At 32.0% G+C, this 12735-nt stretch overlaps 1 protein-coding gene across 2 annotated transcripts in view; it reads left to right on the top strand.

Annotated features, from left to right (window-relative positions):
* ADK (adenosine kinase) overlaps window positions 1–12735 on the top strand; it is a 541004-nt gene that overhangs the window by 261504 nt on the left and 266765 nt on the right. For both annotated transcript variants that reach the window (XM_059169841.1, XM_059169842.1), the window contains exon 6: window positions 797–905. In XM_059169841.1, coding sequence (XP_059025824.1) covers window positions 797–905 — 109 coding nt within the window. The remainder of the gene's footprint in view (window positions 1–796; window positions 906–12735) is intronic.

Here is a 12735-nt window from a genome sequence, read left to right as displayed (position 1 = left end):
AAAATGGCCAGTTAATTTCTAATTTCTGGGTCAGAATGAGAAAAAATATTTTTATTACTTTGTATTTAACATAAATAATTATTTTATTAACTTTAATTGTTGGGAAATAACAAAAATTACTATCTGGCATTTGTAGCAAGATTTTAAATGCAGTATCCTGCTTAGATTTTTCAGCTGCAAAACTGGACCAGTATAGAGAGTTTTCAAATAGGGAATCCAAGTTTATTCCAGTCTTTAAAATGTATTGGTTTGCAAATTAATAATAGTAAATAGTACCTACATTTATAGGTGTGTTTATGAAATTAATTCCATACTTGGCTTTTAAAGCACTAGATTAAATAATCAATGTACATCGTATGTTGATGCTTAAAAACTGAAGTGTTTAGTTTTATATATGTATGTATGTGTATATATCTTTTTTGCCCAAATTTTTTTTGCATAACAACATAGTTTAATTTCTTAACTGTATTTTAAACTATCAAAAGGTGGAAAATAGATAATCCTATCATTTTAGTACCAAAGGAAACATAAATTCTATTTTCTTAAAATACCAGGTGGTATTTAGAGCAAGGATTAATATCTCTTTATCTCAAAGGAAATGTAGAAGTCTCAGAAAGTGCTCAAAACAAATTAATTTTATTTATATTTATTAATATCAGTATATAGCAATTTTGAAAAGTTAAGAATTAAAATGTAAAACAGAATTTGCAGAAAGTATTGCTAATTAATTATATAGAAGTACATGACAACTTTAGCTGTAGTATTAAAGCCTACTTGTGTTTTGTTGTTGTTTTAGGTCCCTTGTGGCTAATCTTGCTGCTGCCAATTGTTATAAAAAGGAAAAACATCTTGATATGGAGAAAAACTGGACATTGGTAGAAAAAGCAAGAGTTTATTATATAGCAGTAAGTATTTACCTAATTCAAATTTCTGGTACATATTTATACTTAATTATGGTTTGTTTTAGTGGATTTACATTTTTAAATAATTATCTTTTACTTATTCTGCAAATTATTTACAGCATATGTTAGGATCTCTATTACAAGTACAGAACAAAAACATTATCATTCTATGGTAACATTATTTGTATTACTTAACATTTAATCCTGCCTCTTTCTGGTTCCATTATACATAGATATTTCTTAACTATGTATCAAATTCCATATTAAGTCAAAAGATCTTAATATCTTTTTTTTTTTTTTTTTTTGAGACTCCAAGTACCTTTAATGTGGTTTTCCCCAATGGGCACATCTTGTAAAACCATAGTACAACTGGATAACCAGCTTATTAACTAGTACAATAAAGATACAGAACATTTCCATCACCATAAGGATCTCGATATCTTTTCAAATAATTCTACAAATTTACATTTTGGATTTTTAGGCTGCTTGTTGTGAATGATGCATGCATTGTGTGGGAAAATATTAGTGGTATAAATATGCACTGCAAACAGTTTGAGCTTATTTGCCTAAAAAAATCTTAATTGCTGTTTATTCCATAGTAATTACCATGACATGTTTTAATTTAATATTTCAGTAACATTGATTGTGACAAATCTCTTAAATCTAGGAATAAGGGCAGCATGTAATTTGAATTATTAAATATTCTGACATAAAAATAATTGGCTCAAGAATTCACTTCTAAAATAAGATGGTACTAAAAATCCTCCTGAATTAATCACGCCATGAATACCTTGTTTTTATTTAATATGATTTAAATGTGGCTGATCACAAATAAGTAGATAAACCTATGAAAAATTAAAAGTAGCTCATATGCATATAATATATGGTTTTGATATAACAGCTGCTGCCTTTCACTACCTGAGCTGTGAAACAGCTGCAAAGATGTGTAAAAAATTGATTATCCAGTAGGAGCATGTTTATTGAAAGTATAATTATTTCTTTCAGTCTAGTGTTAATGTCTCCTACAGCATGTTTATGTTCACTGCTTTAGGCTTTACAAGGTTATTATTGATTCTTCTGAATGGCAAATCCTGCCCCTCTTTTAATGTCAAGTAAATGCTTACATTGAGAGGATTCTGTAGAGGAAAGTCATGTTAGCTCTTTAGGCAGAATGTGAGAAACATTTTAAAAAATAAAAAAATATTCCTTCTTGATTATCTTCTATTATTTTTCTCTAAATGGTCTGATATTTTTGTTAGTATCTTGGGAGCATGTTTTTGTAGTGCAATTCTTTAGCGGGGGTTTGTGTGCTCTTTCAAACTGTCATACATTTGAAAGTCTGATTTTCTTAGAACACATGGTTTAAAATTTGACATTATTTAGTTATTTATATTGGCTATAAAGTATGACAATATATTATGGTAGAAAACTACATTTACCAGGCAATTATATTTCTACTTAGATATGTGGCATTTAGATTCCAAATTATGAGTGGAAACACTCAATTTTAACAGTTATGTGTATCTAACACTGGCCAAACCTGGATGAATGGAATTTTTATAGGAGTATAGACCTAACTTGCAAACAACTTAGAGTTTTAACAATTATGTACTATAATGTCTAGCCAACTTTGGGTAAATTGGAATTTTTATAATAGTATTAACTATTTATACAAGTCCAATTTTATTATATGAGATGGAGAGTGATCATTTTGGGTCAAATTAATAAAGAAAATTGAATTATTTTTGAAACTTGTCAAAAAACAGAAACAAATATCAAAATGAATTCCAGCTGATATCTCTGAGTTGTTAGCTCTTAGTTTCTATTTCAGCAGTTTCATAAAAAGAATGGTCTTATATTGCCAGGTAAATCAATAGTTTGTGGAGTTTGGCTATTTTTAATAGTTCAGAAAATTATAGTCATATGGGATTCCTTGAATGCTATATATCTACAACTATTTATTTTGCTGTTAACTAAGAGCATAATTCTTACTCATTAAAATCTTTGAAATCTCTTCTGAAATGTAGAATTTCAGAAATGTAGTATTTGTACAAAGATATTCTGCCATTCTTTTATTATTTTTTAATTAGGTTTGTTTTAAAGTTCCAAGTTTTTATTTAAATTCTAGCTAGTTTACTATATAGTGTAATATTAGTTTCAGGAGTAGGATTATTGGTTCATCACTTACATACAATACCTACATACAACACCTCTGCATTCTTTTAAACCATTAATTTCCTTTGAGGTTAGACATCTCGTATAGTCTTTTCTTAGCATATGCTCAAACCACAAGTTTAGATTGAATAAATAGATCAATACTTACCTCAACAAATTAGCTGGGCTCTTTCATATTGGTTCTGTAGAATCAGCAATCTTATCACATTATCATTATAAACTACTGAGGTTTAACAAGTTGAAATTCTGGAAGCTCTTTAATTTCAAAATTTCTTGGTCTGAGGAAGCAGCTCAGTATATCTGTTCAACCAATTTCCATAATTAAGACCCCCTGACTGCATTATGTAAACCAGATCTACATACTCAGCTCTTCTTCCCACTATTCCATAAATTAATAATGGTTGTGAGCATTGAGAAAATCCAAACCTTTGATCATTTTCTCTGTCACATAATTTAGTATATCTGCAATGCAGAGTTCACATCAAAAACTTGGTGATAAACAACTGAAATTGAATGTGCATATACCAGCATTTTCTTTTGGTTTAACTAAGTGTTTACATCTTCTTTTACCTTCACCTCCTCTGAACTTTAAAACAAATTCCCGAACTCCTTGTTAGTATGTGGTTAAGGATTACCGGTTATGGTGATAGCTAATTATATTTTTGAAAAAATAAATTTCAGGTACTCTTCATTTTAGCATTAGGATTTAAATATTTGCATTCGGTCATATAACCATAATACTTACAATTTTGTTTCTACATTTAAATGAGTTAAATGGTTAACCACTGCCAATTTATTTTATCCTGTCTTCCCATTCCTTTATTGTTTATTTTGAATATCCCTCATTTGGCTGTATTTTGTCGCCTTTTTCCCCCAAGGAAGGACTCAGAGCTTCTCTTTTCTTGAGGTTTTATTTACTTCTTGTTGCTTTGTACAAAAATGACAATTTGTTTGGTGTAATAGTTTGTGAAACAAAGTACTACTTTGTAAATATTGCTTCATTTTCTAGCAACCTTTTATGGGAAGCCTGAGCCCCGGTTGATTTTTATTTCTGTTCTTTATTATTTCCTCATTTCTGCTTACCTGAGATTTAATTTGCTCATCTTCTACACCTTATCCTTCATCCTTGCCCATCATTCCTGTTCTACCTGTGCTTTGTTTCTTAAGGTGGAAGACGAATTTATTGATTTGAGTGAGACTTTTCTACTATAGACATTTAGTGCTATAAATTAATCTGCATGCATTAATTTGGCTACCTCCCACAAATTTTGTTAGGTCATGTTTTCATTTTCATCCAGCTTATAAAATTTTCTACTTTCACTTTTTTCTTGGGCTCATGAGTTATTTAGAGGCATATTGTCTATTTTCTAAATATGGAGATTTCCCAGATATCTTCCTTTTACTACTATTATGAATTTGTATATTCTTCTTTGTAGTTCTATCAGATTTTTCTTCAGTGTGTTTAATGGTGTGTTTAAAGATGTAGAATTGATTATTTGACCCACTTGTCATTTTGAAATATTTGTTCCTGCTGTTATACTTTGACCCCACGACTATTTTGTCAATATTCTGATATTAACATAGCCAATCCAACTTCTTTTTACTATTGATATAGTTGGTATATTTTTTCTACCCTTTTACTAATTATCTAACTAGTAAAAGTAATATAAATAAAGACGTGTAATAATATATCTTGTTTTTTTAAGTGCATCTCTTATAAACAATGTATCATTGGATCTTAATTTTTGTCCAGCCTAAAAGTATCTACCTTTTATGTGGGATGTTTAAACCATTTCCATTAATGTGATTATTGATATGGTTAGATTTTACTTCATTATCTTGGTATTTGTTTTCTGTTTGTCCTGTTTGTCCCTCATTCTGTTTTTATGCTCTCCTGCCTTCTTTAGGTTAATCCAGTATTTTTATTTCCATTGCCTTAGTATCTCCTACTCTTTTATTTTTGTTTTATTGACTGCATTAAGGTTGATAGTATACATCCTTAACTCATCACTGTCTGCCTTCATTTTTTTTTTTTTTAATTAACTAAGCTTTCTGCTAAGAGTGGGTCTCAAACTCACAGCCTTGACATCAAGAGATGCACACTCTACCAACTGATCTATGTCTGTCTTTACATAATACTATAAACTGTTACATATAGGAAAATAATCTTACAATAGCATATTTCAGTTTCTCCTTTCCAAGCCTTTATGCTCTCATTGTCACATTTTCCTTTTTTAAAATTTTTAGTTGTTTTTTAAACAGCTTTATTAACAAATAATTGACATACCATACAACAGACAAATTTTACTTTTACTCATATTATGAACACTATAACACATTATTTTTGTTTAAATTGTCAGATATCTTTTAAAGAGATTTCAACAATTAAAAAACATATTTACTCACTTAATTACCACTTCCAGTTCTCTTCATTCCTTTGCTTAGAATTAGATTTCCATCTGGTATAATTTTCTTTCTGCCTGAAGAACATTTTTAGCATTTCTTATATTTGGGTCTGTTGGTGATGACTGTTTTTAGCTTTTGTATGTTTGAAAACTTCTTTATTTCACCTTTATTTTTAAAAGAGATTTTTGCCAGTTCTAGGTTGACAGTTTTTTGTCTTTCAGTACTTGAAAAATGTTGCTTTACTGTCTTCTCATTTGAATTGGTTTTGATGAGAAATCTAACATCCATACCTTTGTTCCTTTGGATGTAAAATTTCACATACTCCCAACCCTGGCTGCTGTTAAATTTTTTTATTTATCACTGGTTTTGATCAGTCTGATTATATTGTGCCTTAGTGTATTCTTTTTCATGTTTCTTATATGTGGGGGTTAACTTCTTACAGCTGTGGATTTATAATTTTTATTATGTTTGGAATGTTTTCAGACATTATTTTAAATATATTTTCTCCCCAACTGCGCCTCACCTTTGGGTCTCAAATTACCCATGAAGTTGTCTCATAGCTCAGTGATGCCACACTTTTCCTTTTCTTGGATTCTTTGTTTTTTTCCCCTCTGTGTTTCACTTTGGATAGTTAGTTGCTATGCCTTCTAGTTCACTAATATTTTCTCCTGTAACATCTGAGCTGTCATTAATCTTATACAGAGTGTTCTTCATTTCATTTGTTATTTTCATATCTGTAAGATTGATTTGGGTCTTTTATTTCTTTTTCTTTAATTTTGGACACTTAAAATATAATTTAATGAACTATTTTGATGTCTTTCTCTGTTAGTCATTACATCTGTGTCATTTCTGGGGCAGTTTAAAGGATTAGTTATCCTCCTTTTTTTTTTAAAGATTTTATTTATTTATTTGACAGGGAGAGATCACAAGTAGGCAGAGAGGCAGGCAGAGAGAGAGGAGGAAGCAGGTTCCCTGCCAAGCAGAGAGCCTGATGCGAGACTCAATCCCAGGACCCTGAGATCATGACCTGAGCCAAAGGCAGCGGCTTAACCCACTGAGCCACCCAGGTGCCCCATTTATCCTCCTTATTAGGGACTGTGTTTTCATTTCTCTTTGTAGGTATAGTAATCATTAGATATCATGAATAAATCTTGAGATTTACTCTGGGATGCAGTTATGTTACTTGCAGCAATTTTGATCTTGCCTTTATGTCTTGTTAGGTGAGTCCAGAGTGGTATTCATTTAATGGCAATGGTTTCTTAACCAGAGACAATTTTCCCCTTTAGGAACATTTGGCAAAATCTAGAGATATTCATTATTATGATGAATGAGTGTTGATACTAGTAAATATAGGACAGGAATGTTGTTAAGCATCCTATAGTGCATGAGACCGCACTCCACAGTAAAGGATTATCCAGTTTCAAGTATCAGTAGAGCCAGGGTTAAGAAACCCTGGTCTAAAATGTCATGTTCTCTACTACTGAGGCCCAACTTTCCTGTGCTCTGTTCAATGCCCCATTAATAATGAGTTCTTCCGCTCTAGATGGTGGAAACAGACACTATTCCTAGAATTAGGTGTGCCTTGGGTACTGTTTCCTCTAATCCTTTTCCCTCTCAATTTTTTTGGATGAGTCATTCCCAGATTCTAATTTCATGAATGTTCAAGAGGAATCTGCAGATTTCCAGTGTTCTCTGTAACATTTTTTCTTCTCTCCTGTTCTAGCCTCAGCACTCTAACTGCTTCATTCTTCCCACCCTCAGTTCTGTCTCCTTGACTTCCTGGGCTCTGTCCTTCCCCATTTTGGTGTCTGGTGCTATTGTCCCGAAACTCTCACAAGGCAGTATGCTGATTTGGAGTTAGGGCTCACCAAGATGGTTTCCTATCTCTCAAAGATCTTGTTTTTCATCCTTGATGTCTGTCGTTTTAAAAACCACTGTTGTAGGGCGCCTGGGTAGCTCAGTGGGTTAAGCCGCTGTTGGAGGATATATACAGTCCCTGTTTCTCCACTGTCTTCTGCCTTGCATTGTTTTTAGAAAGTAGTCATCCTTATTGTTTCTCCATATCTATCTCTTTTTCTCTAACTGCTTGTTAAGATTTTCTCTCTAGGGGCGCCTGGGTGGCTCAGTGGGTTAAAGCCTCTGCCTTCGGCTTAGGTCATGATCCCAGGGTCCTAGGATCGAGCCCCACATCGGGCTCTCTGCTCCGCGGGGAGCCTGCTTCCTCCTCTCTCTCACTCTCTGCTGCCTCTCTGCCTACTTGTGATCTCTGTCTGTCAAATAAATAAATAAAATCTTAAAAAAAAAAAAAAGATTTTCTCTCTATCACTGGTTTTAAGCAATTTTAGTGTGATATACCTTGGTATCATTTTCTTTATATTTCATGTGAATGTGGTTTGTTCAGTTTGGAAATTTTTCTGTAAATATTTTCTTTCCCCACTCCCATCCCCTCTTGGAAAGTCCAGTTGTTACTAAGCCACTGGGATGTCCCTTACCTTTGTATGACCTTTTCATTTTTTTCTCTCTACTTCATTTTTGTATAATTACTATTGCTTTGTCTTAAGCTTAATCATTTCTGTTACAATGTCTAATCTGCTATGAAACCTATCCAGTGTTTATTTTGTCTCAGACATGATAGTTTTCATCCCTGGAAATTTTATTTGGGCCTTCTTCACTCCTGCCATGACTACATACTCATATTGCCATCTCTCATTTTTACCTTAGGTAGTGTAGTTACAACAGCTGTTTTAATATCCTTGTCTACTAATTTTATTCCACATGTTTTATTATTATTATTGTTTTTTCTGGTTCTTACCATAGCAGTGTGTTGTTCCTTATGCACGTGTGCTGACGACTTATTGGGAAACCCCTGCGGATTTCAGGTTTTCTTTTCAAATCTCTTTCTTCTGTCACCTCTGTCTTGTCCAGTACCTGCCCTTTTATATGCTGGCCACCATGGCCTCCCGAAGTGGAGATGTATGACTCTACTTAAGGCTCTCTCTGTCTGAACTGCAGCTTGGAAGCTGTCTGCAGGGAGTAAGTTTGAGCAGTTGTAGGAATCACCTGGTATTGTTCCTTGTTTGATTATTAGTGCCTGAAGATTGTTTCATACTGGGTTTTTTTTTTCCATTTTTATAATTGCTTAAGTTTAAATTGATTAAGTGTGAATCCATTCCCCATTAATACGTCTTGGTTGGAAGCTGAGATCCCCAGATTGGTTTGTCTTTTACCTTTCTTAGATGACTCTCTTTTTCTGGAAGATTGCCTAACTAACTTTCTCTTTGAATTTGAACTTGTTAATAACTTAACCATGATTTATGTCTGTGTCTATTGTTCTGTACTGACTTTCATGGAACATGGTATTTATTTCAAAATGCAGATTTAATCAGTTAACCTCATTAATTTCTTCTTTTCCTGTCTCCAAATTTTATTTTTCCTTCCTTGAACTATTTGAAAACTAAAACGATAAAACCATCACTCATAAATGAGAGGGAATAATCAAGTAACAGGAAAAATTTCAGTTCTAGTGATATGCATTTTATCACTTTGGGGTGGGGGGGAGCAAAGGGAGAAAGAGAGAGAATCTTAAGCAGGCTCCACGCCCAGTGCAGAGCCCTGCATGGGGCTCAGTCTCATGATCCTGAGATCATGACCTGAGCCAAAAATCAAGAGTCAGTTGCTAAATGACTGAGCCACCCAGCCACCCTGAGAAGTGAGTTTTAAATTAGTCTTGAGTTTGATTTAGCCTCATAAGTTCCCCAAACTATTATTCTAGATTCTGTAAAATACTTTCGTTACCATTTGATAATTAAAAATAGTTTTTAAGGGGCGCCTGGGTGGCTCAGTGGATTAAGCCTCTGCCTTCGGCTCAGGTCATGATCCCAGGGTCCTGGGATCAAGCCCCACATCGGGCTCTCTGCTCGGAACGGAGCCTGCTTCCCCCTCTCTCTCTGCCTGCCTCTCTGCCTACTTGTGATCTCTCTCTCTGTGTCAAATAAACAAATAAAATCTTTAAATAAAATTTTTTTTAAAAAGTTATACTCAGCTTAATAAATATAGTTCATCTGTGTATAAATACTTATGTTACAGTAATGTTTTCTATTATTTTCTGTCACCCCTTTATGTGCTTTAGACTTCATTGTGAATACAGTGAGATAAATCTATGCATTATTTCTAATAAAATGTTTTTGAGAAAAGATTCCAAGTTTCAAATACTAATCAGCTTGCAAGTTTAGACTTACCATGGGGAGAGTTTTAATAACAGATATTTTAAAAATATCTTTATCAAAAACTTTTAGTATCTTGTGACTTAACTTACCCTTCATAAATTTAGCTAGATGTGTGCCCTTTTTTACTGATTGAAAATGAAAAAATAGGGAATCTTAGTTTGTTGATCCTTGTCTGAGAATATGAGACTTATAGTTGGAATTTTTTCTTGGCCACCACTATTTTTATTTTCTTCTTCCTATGATTGTTCCAGTTCCCATGGCTGATTATAGACCTCTTTTTCCTCTCTCTTACATTTATTTTGTAACTCTGTCTTGACCACTTACCTCTTTTCAGCCTAGAATCCTACCATTTTAAGGAATATGGTTTTTGTGCGAGTAGGGTATTCAAGAAAGTGTTACTGATGTTTGTTCCTAGAAAAAAGAAGGTATGATTAGAGATAAGTAGACAACACATGGTTTGGAGAAGTGTACAACCTTGGAAGAATGGAATGGAATTCATATTTTGAAAGAAATAAGAGTATTTGTATATAAAGGACAAATAATAATCACTGTTTGGGTTTTACATCTCTCATTTTGTTTGGCCTGGTTAGGTTTTCTACTAAGATTTTTAAGGATGCCATGAATAATATTTTTTTCTTAGTACAATTGTTATTTAGACTTAGTTACACTTAAATATCTTTGTCAGTTGCTTGAAAGCAGTAACTAATATCCTTAAAATGAGGTGTTGTTATAAGTTGTAAGAAATATAGTCTAAGAAATCATATATTTGAAAAGTTTCTTTTAGCAATGTTTTCTATGAAAGTTGGTTAACGAAATGAATGTATGGCAAAATATGTGATTACTATTTTTTTTAGGATTTGGTTATCTTTTGATAATATTTACCAAAAGATATGCTTGCAACTAAAACTTGGCTAGGAATTTTAAAGTTTTTTTTGATTATGCTCAAAATTTAGTATGTATCATCTGATATTTTTAGCTTTGTTGTAAAAAGATTTGAAAAAGATTCTAGTGAAAGTGAGTGAATGAATCTTATAATGGTAACCTAATAGAAACGAGTAACATAAAAAGAAATGAAAGATAACTATTACTTTAGTATGTATGTTTGAGATTTATACCTCACCTCATCCCCCCGCCCCAGCCCCAAATCTATACAAATTACTAACTTGTGGGCAGTTACTTAAACTCATTGTCTTAAATGATAATAGACCATGGGAAAAGGCTTTGTAATATTATATTTTGAAAGCTCTACTTTTAAAATGAATTTGGCAGAGTAAGTAAACTAATGGAATCTTTAAAAATTTAAGCTGTTTTGTAAATGACATCTGATTTAATGATGTCACAATTATTTATGAAACAGAATTCAAAACACTTCTTGGAATTTATTAATTAATCTTTATAATATTCATCTGAGATTTTAAGAAGATAATGGTGTTTGAACTAACACTGACTTCATTTTATCTGTGTTCTAAATGTAGTTTTCAACTCTTATGTATTAGAATTCTCATTATATTGGTGAAATCAGTGATCATCATTTGGATTTGTTCCTGTATTTTTTGCTCTAATTTTTGACTGTTGTATTCTGCACTGCTTCATTAACTTTATTAAGGATTAATATGAATTGCTAAGTCTTTACTTGAAAATACCCTTGCACGTGAACTTAAATATTATAAACCCAAAAAAAGAGAGAGAAGAAAATGTGGAGGGTTGGTCTTTTTTCTTGTGTTGAGTATTTCTTGTTTGTATATAATTCCTTACACTTAGTATACCCAAATCTTTGTCATATAGTGGTTTAAAACTTTTTGTGCCAATTTGGTATACTTTCAAGAAAGTCTAAAACTATGTAGTAAAAACATTTTTCTTTAGCTCAGATTAAATGTAGAGAGATACAAGAAGAAGACTATTAATTATGTTACTTCTTAAGCAGTTAGCTTTAGAGTTCAATTTTTAACTTTAAAGAATTTTCCATATGTGTATTGATGTTCAGGTAGCTGCACAAATGATTAATGTTTTTACTTCCTCCTTGATATGGACAGTTTTCGATTCTTGCTAGAAAGTTTTTCAAATGTGAGTGTGATTATGGAAATCCTGTTTTTGTTCATTTCCAGTTTCTCTAGATTTTTCGGGGGTGGGGTGCATTAAATACTAATAACATTATCACTTTTTTAGACTAATTTTTGTAGGTAAATATTCTTGTAGACAAATATTTTCTCCAAGTTGTGCAGTTTAGTCATATATTCCTGTAATTTTCGTTATCTTATTTTAGTTTGTTATCAAATATAAAACACTAATAAGGAGAGGGAATATTAAAGTAAGATTATTTTTAGTTAAATAGAATAATCTTTTCACTTTGTAGAAGTAAGATGGTATTGGTTAAAGAAGTTTTGAGCTCTAAAGATAAAGATTGAAAATGTTTGTGTTTTGTTCTTGTGGCATTATAATGAAGCCCTGCAATTTTATTTGAGGTTAGAAACCACACTATGTGCTAATTGCCTTAGAATGGTAAGAAAATAAACAAGTGTGTAGCACTTAGTTGTTAAGACAGTAGTACTTTATACAGAGCCCCAAGTGAATTAACAAACCATCTACTGAAATGTTTCCACTTCCATGTATTTTATTTATGTATTTCAGACCAGTCAGCAATTGACTAAGAAGATCACATGTTCACAAAATTTCTTTAATAAACATGATTAAGGGAGGGAAAATTTTAAAACATATGATGGCAGTATACATTTTTATGTGTTGTCCTATCTAAAATTTTATGTAAGCTGGACATAAATAATCTAGTATCTGTATGCATAAGTCTGTTTCTCAACATACTTTTCTGTACACATTATAGAGACTTATATCTTACTTAACCTATGTGTTCTGTTGTCTATCCCAGATAAATAAAATTGGTTTTAATCTTTTTATAACAACTTTACTGAGATATTTATATGACATAAATTTCACCTGTTTAAAGTGTACAATTGGATGATTGTTAGAATATGTAGAAAGTTTTGTAACCATTACCATAATCTAATTTTAGA

Source organism: Mustela lutreola, chromosome 4, assembly GCF_030435805.1.
Source record: "Mustela lutreola isolate mMusLut2 chromosome 4, mMusLut2.pri, whole genome shotgun sequence".
In the NCBI taxonomy this organism is placed as follows: domain Eukaryota; kingdom Metazoa; phylum Chordata; class Mammalia; order Carnivora; family Mustelidae; genus Mustela; species Mustela lutreola.
Note: the sequence above shows the minus strand (reverse complement) of the source record. Positions and strands in the feature narration are given on the sequence as shown.